Source organism: Camelina sativa, chromosome 7, assembly GCF_030686135.1.
Source record: "Camelina sativa cultivar CO46 ecotype springtype chromosome 7, ASM3068613v1".
Classification (NCBI taxonomy): Eukaryota; Viridiplantae; Streptophyta; class Magnoliopsida; order Brassicales; family Brassicaceae; genus Camelina; species Camelina sativa.
Window position 1 is genome coordinate 14581076 of NC_141886.1, and position 13959 is coordinate 14595034.

At 37.9% G+C, this 13959-nt stretch overlaps 2 protein-coding genes across 14 annotated transcripts; both read right to left on the minus strand.

Annotated features, from left to right (window-relative positions):
- Positions 1 to 1750: 1750 nt before the first annotated feature.
- LOC104700959 (uncharacterized) lies at positions 1751 to 5345 on the minus strand. Of its 12 annotated transcripts, XM_010416573.3 has the most exons (8): positions 4780 to 5345; positions 3297 to 3813; positions 3004 to 3058; positions 2829 to 2903; positions 2655 to 2746; positions 2477 to 2558; positions 2307 to 2390; positions 1751 to 2215 (listed from the first exon to the last, which is right to left on the minus strand). In XM_010416573.3, the coding sequence occupies exons 2-8, from the start codon at positions 3617 to 3619 to the stop codon at positions 2090 to 2092; spliced, it is 837 nt and encodes a 278-aa protein (XP_010414875.1). In that variant the 5' UTR covers positions 3620 to 3813; positions 4780 to 5345; the 3' UTR covers positions 1751 to 2089. The 12 variants fall into 12 exon arrangements, 3 of the variants coding, with proteins under 3 accessions (XP_010414875.1, XP_010414876.1, XP_087314322.1); XR_015561877.1 differs by lacking the exon at positions 4780 to 5345 and having other exon boundaries at positions 2659 to 2746; positions 2829 to 2934; positions 3297 to 3708; XR_015561879.1 differs by lacking the exon at positions 4780 to 5345 and having other exon boundaries at positions 2477 to 2577; positions 2659 to 2746; positions 2829 to 2934; positions 3297 to 3708.
- Positions 5346 to 5959: 614 nt separating this feature from the next.
- LOC104700960 (uncharacterized) lies at positions 5960 to 13378 on the minus strand. 2 transcript variants are annotated; one of them, XR_015561871.1, is made up of 20 exons: positions 11833 to 13326; positions 11204 to 11407; positions 10605 to 10709; positions 10094 to 10159; positions 9851 to 10015; positions 9572 to 9646; positions 9296 to 9447; positions 8762 to 8897; positions 8610 to 8679; positions 8371 to 8498; positions 8207 to 8253; positions 7742 to 7927; positions 7561 to 7653; positions 7324 to 7409; positions 7173 to 7239; positions 7034 to 7100; positions 6809 to 6945; positions 6548 to 6639; positions 6412 to 6478; positions 5960 to 6330 (listed from the first exon to the last, which is right to left on the minus strand). XR_015561871.1 is itself a non-coding variant. In XM_087458195.1 (20 exons), exons 1-20 carry the CDS (start codon positions 13078 to 13080, stop codon positions 6166 to 6168), a joined length of 3366 nt encoding a protein of 1121 aa, XP_087314321.1. In that variant the 5' UTR covers positions 13081 to 13378; the 3' UTR covers positions 5960 to 6165. The 2 variants fall into 2 exon arrangements, 1 of the variants encoding a protein (XP_087314321.1); XM_087458195.1 differs by having other exon boundaries at positions 8197 to 8253; positions 11833 to 13378.
- Between the last annotated feature and the right edge of the window lie 581 nt (positions 13379 to 13959).

Here is a 13959-nt window from a genome sequence, read left to right on the forward strand (position 1 = left end):
AGTCAAGGCCCAACAACATTCAATCAAAGAAGCCCACCGAGACTGCAACTCTGCAACGGTCGACTGCAAAAGATAAGAAGGAGGAACCTTCGAGCAGCCACGTCACACCTGAAGACAAAGAAGCAAGCTGGCGTACGGACTCGAAGGTTGAAACGAAGAACGCCTTTGATGCTCTCAGCTCTCTACCTGATGGTGATAAGTGTCAGGAGAACTAGGTTTAGCATTGTGTCAGTCTCTGTATAAATAGAAATGTAGAGACTCATTGTAACCTTGGAAGAGAATATAAAGATCAATAAGAAATATCTTTCTTCAGAGATACATAAGTTTCTATAGATAGCTGTCTTTGTCACATCTGATCTCTTGTTTGTGAAAGGCGTTTACCGGGATTTGGGAGTGCCCGACTCTGTCTATGTACTATTCTTTTCTGGATTCTTGGAAACTCTTTTTTACTTCAAGATTCTGCCTTTTACCGTCTTGATGGCACGCCTTTGTCCTCCTGGATGTGAAGGGTCTCTCATAGCATTTGTCATGTCAGCCATTGCACTCGCTTTCATAGTTAGTGGATATCTTGGAATCCTTCTTGCATCATTTGTCGGCGTAACAGTGGATGATTTCTCCGGGTTTACTCGTGGACTCGCTATAGAAGCCTTCTGCGTGGGGATTCCGCTCATCTTAACTTCGTGGATATATGATGAAGCGGAAACAAAAGAGAAAAGTAAAAAGAAAGACTGATCAGAGTTCCTACCGGGTCAGAAGTGTACTCTGTGACATTCTTGTGGTTTTAAGGTTTCTCCCATAGAAATCTTTCTTTGATTTTGCTTCACAGCTACTAAAATCTTTCGATGATAGAAGCATACTGTGTATATCTATTACTTTGGTTGGTGTAATCAGTGATTACTTGTGTATATCTGCTCATTTCATCGATTTCTTAATTTTTGTAACTGTAGTTTCGCTTCTACGAGATCCACAAGTAGATAAATTAAAAATATTTCAGACTAGATAATGTTGGGTCAACCCGAAGGCAGATCAATCCAAAAATAGGCGTATGCCACTTAGCGTGGAGAGCACACGGTATTCTTTAGTTCGCTTTGTGCTCACCACATTGCTGCGTGATATTCAACAGATGGGAGTGAAGTCTATTTATAATGAAGTCTCAACTATCAAACTCTCTCCGTCTTCCGATGTGGGATACGTGAAGCTCCGCTTCTTGGTTTCGGCCCCTTTTGGGTATTAAAGGCCCAATTTTATTAGTTTGAATTCAAGGTTTTACTAATCTCACTAATATTTAGTTCTAGTGTTGACAACTTTTAATCTAATAAGTTATTCAGTTCGTTTACATACCTTGTTCACATTTCACAATCACAATTGGTTTATTGAAAACACAGTCACCTTATTACAGTGATCTTATACAACAACAAACACATACATTTCGTCATCTACAGAGTTGAATAAATGTTTCTTCCCTGAATTCTCTATAGGTGGACGAATATAATTCGATAAAACTGTAAGCAAAATAGTATACGCATTTTGAGATTGTTAGGAATATATTGGTGCCGCCGTTTTAAGCAATTTCGAAAGTTGGTGATGTGGGGATTGTATCAACACTATCACACATATTAAAAAAAGTTTAATTTTTATTTGTAAATTAATTTACAATTACTTTTTGGTAAATAGAGAAAACAAAAAGCATAAAGTAATGTCTGTTTTAGTTTTTTAATCTACAAAATCAATATTTGAGGGACAAAAATAATTTCTATAACATCAATCTATTAGGAACAGAGGGAGTATAGTAGCAACACGGATACAGTAAGTTATTCAGAGAGGTTAACCAGATCCTCGTGCAGACGTCATGAATTGTGAGTTCAAATCATGATTGTTAGTTTATTATGGTTGACATTATTTACGTACTATATGTCTATATATACATACATTATAACAAGTCCACGACAAACTGTGAACAGTTTGAAGTTAAGCTAGATGAATCTACATATGCGATCGAGCCACGATTCCATATTTACGAGATGGAACGACCTTTCGTAACTGTGAACTGTGAACCTTTTTTGTTCCTCGATTCCTGAGAGAGAAACTGCTATGGCTCGGACAAAGGTTTCGCCAGATACCGACGCCATTCTTCTGGCATTCCCTTATTCGATCTCAGCATCCTTATAGCTGCATTTGTTAATGGTATTGCAACAATGTCATAGTCTTTTGGTTCCTGCCATTACCAACAAAACGTCTTGATTTACACGAAAACAAAGGTTTTGTTGCATATGGACTGGTAATTTGAAACTATATATGAGAAATACCTTTGGGACCTTGAGTAACTTCATCTGTGCTTCTTCTACTGTCTTCTGACCTTTCCTTGAGTTGCATCTTGAACATGCAGTTACCTATGTTACGCTAACAAATTAAATTGTTTATTTTTACCCATCGATCGGCAATCGATTCTACTAAGTTAGCGGTATCAACCACATACCAGGTTTTGCCAAGTCCATTCTCCACCTCGAGAGATTGGTATAACATGATCAATGGTCAAGTTTTCACGGGAAGAACAATATCTATATCCCAACAGAATTTCTGTCAGCAAGAATAGTTTGATTCAGCAGAAAAGAGAAAACGTACGGCTTGTGACTGGACACAGACAAACTACTCACTGACAAGTGTAATCGTCTCGCAGTAAAATGCTTTTACGACTAAGTGAGTTTTTCACTCTTCTTCTTTTGACAACCTGAAGCAAATGTGGAACCTGCAACAAGCGATGAATGAAGCAAGCTTCAAACCGGTAAAAGGAGATTAAAAAAAAACTTAAACTCATGTACTCTGCATACCCTTAATACAGCAGGTATATAGAATGAACCAGTAGGAGAACTAACAGTCTGATCATAATACTCCAGAACATCGGCCTAGACAAGGCAGTATCGAATATACAAATACCTGAATTAAGGATTCTTGTGTATCAAAATATATAGTTTATCAAGATGGGCTTGAAGTTTTTGGTCTCACCTTATCCATGTACTCGAGACAGATTGCGCGCTTCCAACAAACCACATTTACCGGCCTATATATATAAAAGTTGATAGACAAAAAATAACAGATTAACCACATTTACCGGCCTAAAGTGTCACAATCCCTAGCTACCAAATTATTAGAAGCAGCCAATAATTCAAAATTTGCAAGAATTAATGCTTTCTTTAATTTCAATTATCAATATTAATAACAAAAAAACGAAGAATCGAGTGAAGTAAAAAAAATCATAATAATATAGTAATCGGTGACAAAACACAAAAGATTCAGACCTGTATGAAATATCAAGAACCAAGCCTCTGAAGCAAGACAGATCATCAGTCTCTAAACCATCATCAAAATCCCACTCATCGTTGTCTTCGTCAATACCAAGATTTTTCTCGGTGCTATCGAAATCTCTCGTGTTCTTTCTCTTCAAAGGAAAAGAGTAAGACGAGAAAATTCTCGCACCAAACTTAAATCGGCTCCTATTATGAACCGGAACCAAGGGAGAGCCACTACCGGCCATATAAAAAAGGCTCTGGCGGAATTGGTCTCTCGAGGATAATCCATCGTTGCTAGAGAGAAGCTTAAGTCTCACAGAGAAATGTGCCATTTTGATTGAAGAGAAACCAAAGGGTGATCCAAAGTCTTGGATGATAATTATTATAAGCAAGAGAAATTATTTACACTATTTGGACATGAGAAGTGCCGTTAACCACAAACTGATTTCTGTAGAAAATATCATACTCTTTGAAATGACGAATATGGCCTCGTATCCTTCTCACAGCCAACAACACCCGATTATCTCTACAAAAATCATTTACTTATTTTTATTATTTGAGTACATCGAATAGTTAGATAAGCTTTGCGTAATTACGAAAATTTAAAATAGAAAAATACATTATTGAAAATATTTTAATTTTGAATTACCATACACTTTTTTTAGATAAGATCTACATAAAATAAAATCCATAAAAACCAACATTATTTTATTAATAATTTTTCTTATATGCCGTAATAAGTAATAATTTTCATTCATGTCAATATAAATTTAAATACGTTAAAATATATGAAACACTCCCACGAAATGTGCTTTCCAACCAGTGATCTCTGATGAATATTTTTACTTGAAAACTCAACGGAAAATCTTGTATAAGATAATCTTCGAAATCGTTTACCACTTTATTGACTTTAAAAACATCACTGCTTTTGTAAAAAGACTAGAAAACTGACCCAGAAGTTGAAGCTACAACTTGAAGGAAATACAAATAGCTTTCGTCTTTTCGGTGTGTCATTCATAACAAGAATTGAAAATCATTTCTGAAGGATTGATTGAGAAAGTTTGAAGAAGTGGAAAGATTTGGCTGTGAAGGCAATGAGCAAAAGGGGAAGCTCCGATCGGAGCATTAGGGTGTGTATTGAACTTGATATTTTAGAAGATTTTGGAGGATTCTTAAAATCTCCTGTTATTTAATTAGTGATTTTTAAAAATCATCTGAAATCATATATTATTGAATATGAAATTTATAAAATTCATTTAAAATCACTTGTTATTCAATCAATGATTTATGAATCTCAACTCAAATTTACTGTTATTCAAAATACCACAATGTTTTTTAAAATCTTACTCAATGTAATTTTAGGAGATTTTTCTAACCTTTTTTAATTCAAAAATATAATTCCAAATCACACCCTTTAAAAGTGAAACTTTGAATTTTTTTTTTTATTAAAAAAGAGTCCAATGCCAATATTGCAACTTTTTATATAATATACCTCCATCTCTGCAGTTCTCTCTCTTTACTCTCAAATTCCACTCCGACGCGCCGCCTTTGGTGGTTGTGGGAGTAACTACCGTTCAATCTGAATTACAGAGCCTCCACCGCTATCTTGAGGTCAGTGGCAACAATTTTCGATCAACGTAAACATTCACCATCTAATCAAAGCTATACGGCTTGCCCTCCCCCGCTGTTTTATCAAATCCATATGTCTCGGCCACCTCCGCGGCGGAGCTTCCACCAACGACGACTGTCAAAATCTACAGATCACCTTGAATGAGAACATTCTAAAACACCGCTGCCTTCTGGCTCCAAGAAGTTTTGCTAAAAATTTGATCATCTCATTCAACTTCACACCCTTTGTATGTTCTCACAATTTGATTTATCCTTTTTATTGTCGAGGTGTTGGGTGATGTTGGATGTAATAGTATTAGAGAAGTTATGTTGAAATGATGCTAATTGTGTCTTCACAAGTCACAACGATGCCAGCTTTTGGATTAGATATATATAAAATGAGCAAAACCAATCCAACAGTCTATAATACTGGCTGCACAAGTGGTCGATATATACTACATGAGTTGGGGATACTTTCAAGGTATGGTAGAGGGCAAGCCCCATGAGGAATTGCATTTGCAGATGAGCTCCCTTATCAATGTCTTGTGGAAAGATCAGTTGGAGGAGCTTGTAGAAGGTGATGGTGATTGAAACAAGAGAGAAGCTTCTTCACATGCTTTTTCATAACACATTATACAAGTCACGGCGTTGAACTCCAAGTCACTTTATATTTTTTTAAAAATATATATATCCTAAAATCACCTAAAATTTAATAACCAAATCTTCCCAAATTCCAAATTCTAATCTCACCAAATCCTAAAATATCAAATTCAATAAACAAATCGTCTAAAATTTACACTTAAAGCTCTCAAAATCCTAAATATTAAAATCCCACCAAATCTTCTAAAATATCAAGTTCAATACATCCCCTAAATCTCGAAATACTTATATTTTGTTTTCTTTAATGAGTAAATCAGGAAAAATATGATCTCGCACCCTAACCTCTTTATGTGTACTAGTCCTACGGAACCAAACTAATCGAAGCATCTCAAGATCATAACATATCAAGAAGTTGCAGGCAGAGGTCAATGGATACCTAAGCAAACCAATGGATTGGACGTAAATAACAAAACCATCAAAATTTGATTAAGCAACAATGTTTTAACACAAAAAGATCACCTCAAAACTTTCTCCTTCTCTGGGCACTACTTAACATTTGCCGTTTCATGAGCAGCAAGCCAAGAATTAAACATTATACACACCTTCGAGAGAGATCCTTTGTGGATCATCTTCATTTGTCATGCCAAATTCACAAAAGAATATAAGAGAACTAAGAGGAGAGGATGGACTGTAGTGCAAGCTGTTGCTGTGGTTGCAGAGATGACCATGTCGATGCGAGAGCTGATGGAGACAATGTCTGTTGAAGCTGTCTTAAGATATTTATCATCCTGCTCACTGTTTGCTCCGTTGCCAGAGCACCGCCTGCACATAAGACCTACACACACCAGAATATTTACAAACACACATACGAAAACTGATATCAATTCATGGTGTTGCAACTTGGTACGGAGTGTACCTCAGCAAAAACTGCAACTATTTTTGGAAGGTGCTGGTGATTGGGTCCTAATAGATCTGGGTCAGACCTGCACAGGGAGTCCAGGTTTCAATAACAACCCTAAAGTAGTAACACAAAAAAAAACATATAATTTTACCTCTCCACCATTGAGCAAAGCTGGTCATGGACAATTTTAGCCTCAATTGTATCTCCTTTTATCGGCAAGCAGTTTAACCAGGCAGGAACAATCTGGTAAGAGTGACAAATCTCTCGTCAAAAGCTATGTTCAATGATAAGCTGTTACACTCATGTTAATTAATCACCAGGCAAAAAAAGTGCAAACATCCATCATAAGCGGGCAAGATTTGACGGAAAGAATAAACATTAGATATCACTGTGAAGAAGAATGTATTTTTACCTTTCCAGCATCAATACTGCTTCGGTAGAACTGACATATTTTTCCGAGAGCGGAAACAGCATTATCATAGGCCATGGCATTCTCAGACTGCTGAGCATTAGGATGTCTAATGACAACATCTAATCGGGAAAGTGCCTCTACAAAGAAAACATGATTTGCATTTACACCAATGTAACAAGAACCTCATAGACACATGGAGAAACTAAAGAGTATGTATGAAGCTACCTCCAACAAGAGGTCTGAAAACAGAACCGCCGAACTCAGCACAAATTCCAATTCCATACACAGCAGCCTGAATTGAGAAAAAAAGAAGCTAAATGATCCCGAACTCTGTTAAACTGAAGAAGATTACTGTAGGACATACCTGCCGAACATCAGCATTCTCGTCATTGCATGCTTCCAAAAGAAAAGGAACGAATGTATCATAGTATCTGCATAGCATACATATATCAGATAGTTGCTGAAACATCTAATAGTCAGAGAAGATCAGGGAAAAAGATAATAGAATAACATACTTAAGAGCTGCTTCACGACAATGCTCAGCAACATCATCAAATATACAAATAGCTATTCTTCTCTCCTCTGTCGTCCTATCACTACCCTGCATAGAACAAATCATACAAATTCACTATCACATTTGGTGAACAAATTATAGCACTCGTTCTTCGGTTAATATCTTTTGATAAAAAAAAAAACTGTCCCACAAACATTTAGAGATAGAAAGTCTAGAGAGCCTAAAGAAAAAAACTTACCAACATGGGAGTTATGTAAGATGAAAGCTCATCAAACATGGGCAGGAAAGAGGTCTTGAATGTTTTGATTAACGTACCCAGTAAATCACCAATCTTCACGAAAAGGGAGACAGAGTTAAATCAATATATCCTGGAATCATCTGTTAGAACTGATGCCTAACACAAACAATAAGGATCATACCTGATCAAAAACTTCTTCTTCTTGTTCATTTTCTTCTTTAAGGATCTCGCTTTCTTCTGCATCAAAGTCCTCCGCCCTAGTTCTCTCTTCTCTCTCTGTCCGTCTGGTTGAACTAGCTGTTATTGCCTCCTTAGTCTCATCTACAATGCCCCTCACCTGGCTTTCATCTAGAATGGGTCCAGAAATCTGAAAAAATTACGTAGGTTATATTATTTTCTAAAACAAGCTACCATACAATGGAAAAAAATTACTTTCCAAGATTCTATCAATTGGGTGAAGAAAAAAAGAGAAGAGGGCAATGAATATTCTGTATTTGGAATACATTTGGCCCCTTAGAAAAAGAAAGCAAAGCTGTTATTCATTTCCACCCTCTATACAATAATCCCCTGGCATATGTTGGAAGTCCTAATTGAGCTAATTGCTAATGCAAAAAGACAGGGTCAGAAACTACAAGCCTGTACACACTCGTTTAATGACTCCAGCATGCTTGCGCAAATCTCCACTTCAGGCTCCTTTGGTTAAGTTGAAGAAAAATGAACAAGTATAATAAATAGGTTATTCTTCATATAAAAATAAAAGCGAAGACATCATTCTTTAGGCCAAAGCACATTATGTAAAGCCAATTTAACCTTGTGCAAAGCCTCCAACAATGCTGGTATTATATAATCGCTCAAGTGCTTTATATAGGATTCATTACGACCCTGAGATTTCCCTTTCTCCACAGCAAGTTTGGCTGAGCGTAACAACTCCGGCATACCTAGCCGCCACAAAATTCGATAATGTGACTGAAGCCCTCATTGTAGAAACACAGAGAAGGATAACTGAAACCCAAGAAAACATAGACAACAAAGATGCTCGAGAATCACACCTGATACTGCAGCCTTCCTAACTTCTTCATGGAAATAAAACTTGAGAAGAGGAACTAAAATAGGAGCAACCTGTTTTTCCAAAACAGTATAAGAACCATGGAAGCCAATGAAACTCCGTACTCTGAAAGTTAGCAGAGTACAAGGGCCATACCTGATCAATCCAAGGGAAAAACCCTTCTTTTAGCTCATCAGCATAGCAACACAGCATGTTACAGGCAGTAGCTTTCTCCTCTAACACACTAGTTTTGATCCCTATCCTCTTGTCACCAAGAGTGATGGTCTCAATGCTGAAATAGCAAATAAAACCACATCAAAGTGAATACCACAAACAGCGATCCAACTCGAGTAAAATTCATTAACTGAAAATGTGAATCCAATCGAAAGGTTGCTTGCATACCAAATCAAGTTCCATTTACCAAACGTTGACATTTAATCTAAAATGGGCAACGAAACATGGGAAAAAGGTAGAATGCAAAAAAAAAGGAAACTAGGAAAGTCCCAGCAAGGATAAAGAGGGAAAATAAAACGAAAAGCTAATGAACTGATAATTGGTTAGCAGGTCTGTCAGTTAAATGGATAGAGTGGGTACTTATAACTTTGAAATTAAAAATTATACTTCTGCAACGTCTTCCACAATATATACATATTCTTGAGGTATACAATAGGAAAATATTTCATGTCATACCTATCATCGTCGTCATCAATATCTGCATCTGAATCTGCAGATGAAATGATAACATCTGGCTTGAGCTGGGCTGATAGAAGCAAAGGGGGCATAACAACAGTCATGTAAGGAATAAAATCTTGTCCAAGGCATTTGCAGAGTCTAGCCCAAGCCTGCATATGTATTAATTAGATCAATCAGAAGAAATTTCAATTTACGTTCCCGCTAAGCTTCTAATGGATGAACAACCAAAAAGACATTAAATCTTTAATTCAGGTTTGAAGTTCTGAAACTTGCCTGTAACATGTAGCTTGTTGTTGGATCGTCCGCTTCCAATTGCGAACCTTGTAAGGATATCAGCACGTCCATGACCTTTCCACAAAAAATCAACTTTAAGGCTACTGTTTGATTCGGTAATTACTTCCGGTACTAATAAGATAGGATTGAATTAGGAAGACACGAAAAGGACTTTCCTTAAATGAAAATTAATTGTATTTATCCAAGTAGTGGAAGTAGAGATCTAAATCACCATTTGGCACAAGGATTTAAAAGAATATGAAACATCCATATTTTTACCTGCTTTGCATCGTCCTTAAATTTTTCCTTTCCAACAGCCATTCCAACCAAACTAATGCACTCCATTGACTTAGCGCGAAGCATACGATTAGCTTTATCATTTGCATTGACCAAAATAGCTTTCAAGTAAGGCATAACAGCATCATAGTACTTTTGGAATAGTTCCTGTTAAAAAACAAGTTAGATCAGTGACCATCAAATTATACTATAAAAAAACCCCTTTAGGGAGGAGCATATAAACACCTGTGAAGAATCAGCAACTGACGCCAAAGCAGTCAAAGCACCCTCTTGCACCATTTGTTTTTGATTCTGCATTATACCCAGATATAAGGTAAGAAAGTTACCTACAAACCCTCAACTAGTAAAGATCTGCACTTTGAAACTGTGAGATGATTTCCCAATGATGAAATTGGATAACAAATATACTAGTTTGATGATTATTAGGTATCCAAAACACTTCAATGACAAATGTAATACTCAAGTATGTAAAAATAGACTTGACGTGAAAAATGTGAGAGAGTTGACAGTCTTCAGAAATGTAAGAAGGAATCTTGGCAAGGCTAAAACAAACTCCAACAAGCACTAACCCTTTTGCACTAGTCTACCAGCGTGACCCCTTTGTTAGGTTTCGCATATTTACTAACTTCCAAAAAGTAGTATTTATTCTAGACAAATAAAAATTAGCAATTCTGTTCAAGGAATTTCATCAACGACAAAGAAACACATGAATCATATGAGCATTTATGACGCGTACCTGAAGCAGTACAAGAAGCTTGCGAATAACTCCATCCAAATAAGGGGTTAAAATTTCTGGGGTGCAATTCTCACTGAAGTTAAGAACAGCGGAAGCAGCATGGGCCTGTACCACGAAAGGGATACCTCATTACAGAAACTCAAACTAAAGGATAAGAACATCTCTTCATAAGCACGATGAAAAATGAAAATCAATGAGAATATCCTACTTTCAATTTTTTAAAACAAAATTTATCAGCTTCTACTTCTCAGTCTTGGTAATAAGTTTAAATGATGAGCAAGATAAAAGACAACTGAGCAAGATAGAAAGAAAGCAGGTCAATAAGAATCTTAAACTTTCAGTGCAGGATACATTTTGTAATGATTCTCTTTGCTTTTACTTCTAAGTTTGGGACACTGGTATGAGATTAAGTGAGACATTTCAACAACTAAAAGCCCTATTAAATGCCTAAAAGACAACTAGGTTTACATGAGCACAATACATCGCTGCTGCATATTTTGAAAATCTAGGTATTAGCGTTTGTTAACCAGAGACAATACATTGTGATGAGTCACATTTTCGCTCACAGAATGGCCAAAGCAGCAATTTACAAAACCAACCTGGACTCGAGGGTTCTGAAAGTCATCCATGGCTCCAACAAGCGCAGGCAGAACAGACTGATTATATTTAGTTTGTAACTCAGGTCCTACATCTGTAGACAATTGTCCAATTGCATTAATTGCTGCCCATCGGACACGAGGATGGGGATGCTGAAAAGAGTTCAGAACCATAGAAACCACCTGTTCCAGGTTTCTTATCATAACCTACACCGATACCAAGATAATGTCAGAGAAGAAAGTCGTTTTCTACATATGAGAGAAATGATAACCACCAGTCAGGTATAAATATAGTTTGTCAATCAACAATGAACTCGTTAAAAGTACAAGAAAAAGTACGACGGTGACATTTACATATAAGAAAAATATAGAAGAGAATAAACAGGAACATTTTGCCAATTACCATAAAATAAAAGGGAAAGGCTAGATATAAGAGATATATTCTCATTTGACACATGTGGAAGTGGAAGGTAGTAGAGGATAAAACAATTTTGTTACTAAATCTACTAGTTCTACATTCTCTCCTGAAGAAATTTAACCAAAATCAACAATGACTACTTTACAGGATAGTATACCACCAAAGTCATTTTGAATAACGTAGACATTTAAACCAGAAGAGAAACAACCCTCACCTTTGAGCAACCTTCAGCAATTTGGGCAAGAGCAATGAGAGCAGCATGGTGCTTCTGCCACTCAGAAGCAGCGAAGAAAGCAGAGAAAACTTGAGAGGCAACAGGAAGAATAGTATTCCCACCCAAAGATATAGCAAGCCTGTCCAGACATTCTTGTCCAAACCCATAATTAGTGGTCTCGCCAGCATCTTCATCCTCATTCTCGGCAGTGTGCCATGCCGGGTCATCCTCAATGTCCAAAAGCATGTGCATCAACACGCTAAAGAGTTTGCTAATGAAGTGTGGCAATTTCCTAATCATGCCGGGAGCTCTTTCTCGTGCCTCAGCCAATGTAATGACAAATTCTATAGCCAAGTGCCTAGTTCCTTCTTCTAAACTCTCGGCTTCGGCAATCTGAAGCATTGAACCAACAACTTCGAGAAGCTGTCTCCTCAGAAACCTCGGTTCGGTACCAGCCAATTCAATGAGAAGCTCCAGGGCTTCCTGTGCTGTAGCTTCTTGCCCAGAATTCAATGCCTCAGTCAAAGTCTGCATCATCAACGGCAACAAATCTTGAAAAATATCCCTATCGGAAGGCTCTGACAAACACTGGATAAAATTAATGGCAGCACCCAAAGCCGCGATTCTAACATCAGCAGATGTGGAGTTTCTTAAAGACTGAGAAAACACAGAATGTAGAGTAGTCAGGTGAGGAACCAACGTTTCACCAATGTACTGAGCCAATCTAGAGAAAATCAACAAAGCGTACTCCTGGAGATTCGGGTTATCCGAAGAAGCAACAACGCACTGGAACATGAAGGGAAGTAACTCGGGCCATCCATTCTCCGGTAAAATCGCAGACGCAAGTTCAGAGATAGTATCGCAAACCTTCTTAGCTATAGATTTAGCACTCTCCTGCTGCAGAGACGCGAGGAGAAGAGACTTGAGAGTCAAACGAGTGGATTCAGCAATGCGAGGGTAGATAAAAGTGGAATCGTCGTCGCCGTCTCCAGAACGGGTGAGTTGTTTCCGAAGCAAAACAGCGGACATAGCACGAAGGTCGAGACTGGGAGATGAGTTGAGAGATTGAACGAGCTTCAAAGCGAGCGAGTCGGGTTGTGTTTGTTTGCAGAGATTGAAGAGAGACTCGGCGTGGGAGCGCTGTTCGTTTGAAGAAGACATGAGGTGAGAAATTAGGGTTTCGAAGTGGGAAGAATCGGGGCCGAGGATGAAGGACAGTTGAATCTGAGTTTGTTGATCGACCGCCATGGTTGATGGTTGTGCTTGTGCTTGTGCGTTGAAGGAGAAACCAATGGCTGCGGGGGTTTTAGCTAGTTTTGGGGAATAATATGTTGTTGGCTAAACGAAACGAAAGCAAAGGGTTTTGCTTCTGTGGGGGTAGAGATTATTATTATTACGAGGGTTTCTTTCTTTCTCCCCCATTGTGAGGAGATGTGATTAGATACGGTCCAAAAACGCGTCGCAGGCCTTTTTTTCATGACTAAAAAGATTTTCTTTTTCGATACAGAATTTTTTACAAGATGATGGCTTTGCGTAGAGAGGAATTGGTAGAAGTGACCAAACAAAATCTTTAATTAAATGACTAATTTTTTTTTTGGACAAAGAGGTAATTAAAACTTAGTGTTCAGTACAAATAAGGAGGAGAATCAGCTTTGACGATTTTGGTTACGAGGGCTAAATATAAAGGAGCAAGAAATAAAGGTAGTGGAGAGGGCTAGGACATCGTGTAGAGTCCCGTGAAGCTCATTTTGAGAGATCTTCTGGCAAAGAGCTTGGACCAGCAGTTGCGAGTCATAAGCGAAGATGACGTTGGTGATGTTTGATTCAATTGCAACTCCCATTACAGTAAGAGTTGTCAGCGCTTAAGACATCAACGGGAAACCTACATCGGTCATGGACGCAGATCCCTGCGAAACGGTGAGTCCGAATTGGTCCTTTTTTACCCACCCGAATCCCGCATTTTCATTATCCTTCCAGGAGGCATCTGTGTAGCAGATCAGGGAGGTGGGTGGTTGGTGTGATTGAGATGTAGATCCCAGTGACTTATTGGACCTGGGTTGGGAGGACTGAGCCGATTGCCATTCTTTGGCTCTAGTAACGGCTGTAAGGAAAGCATCCTCCACCGAT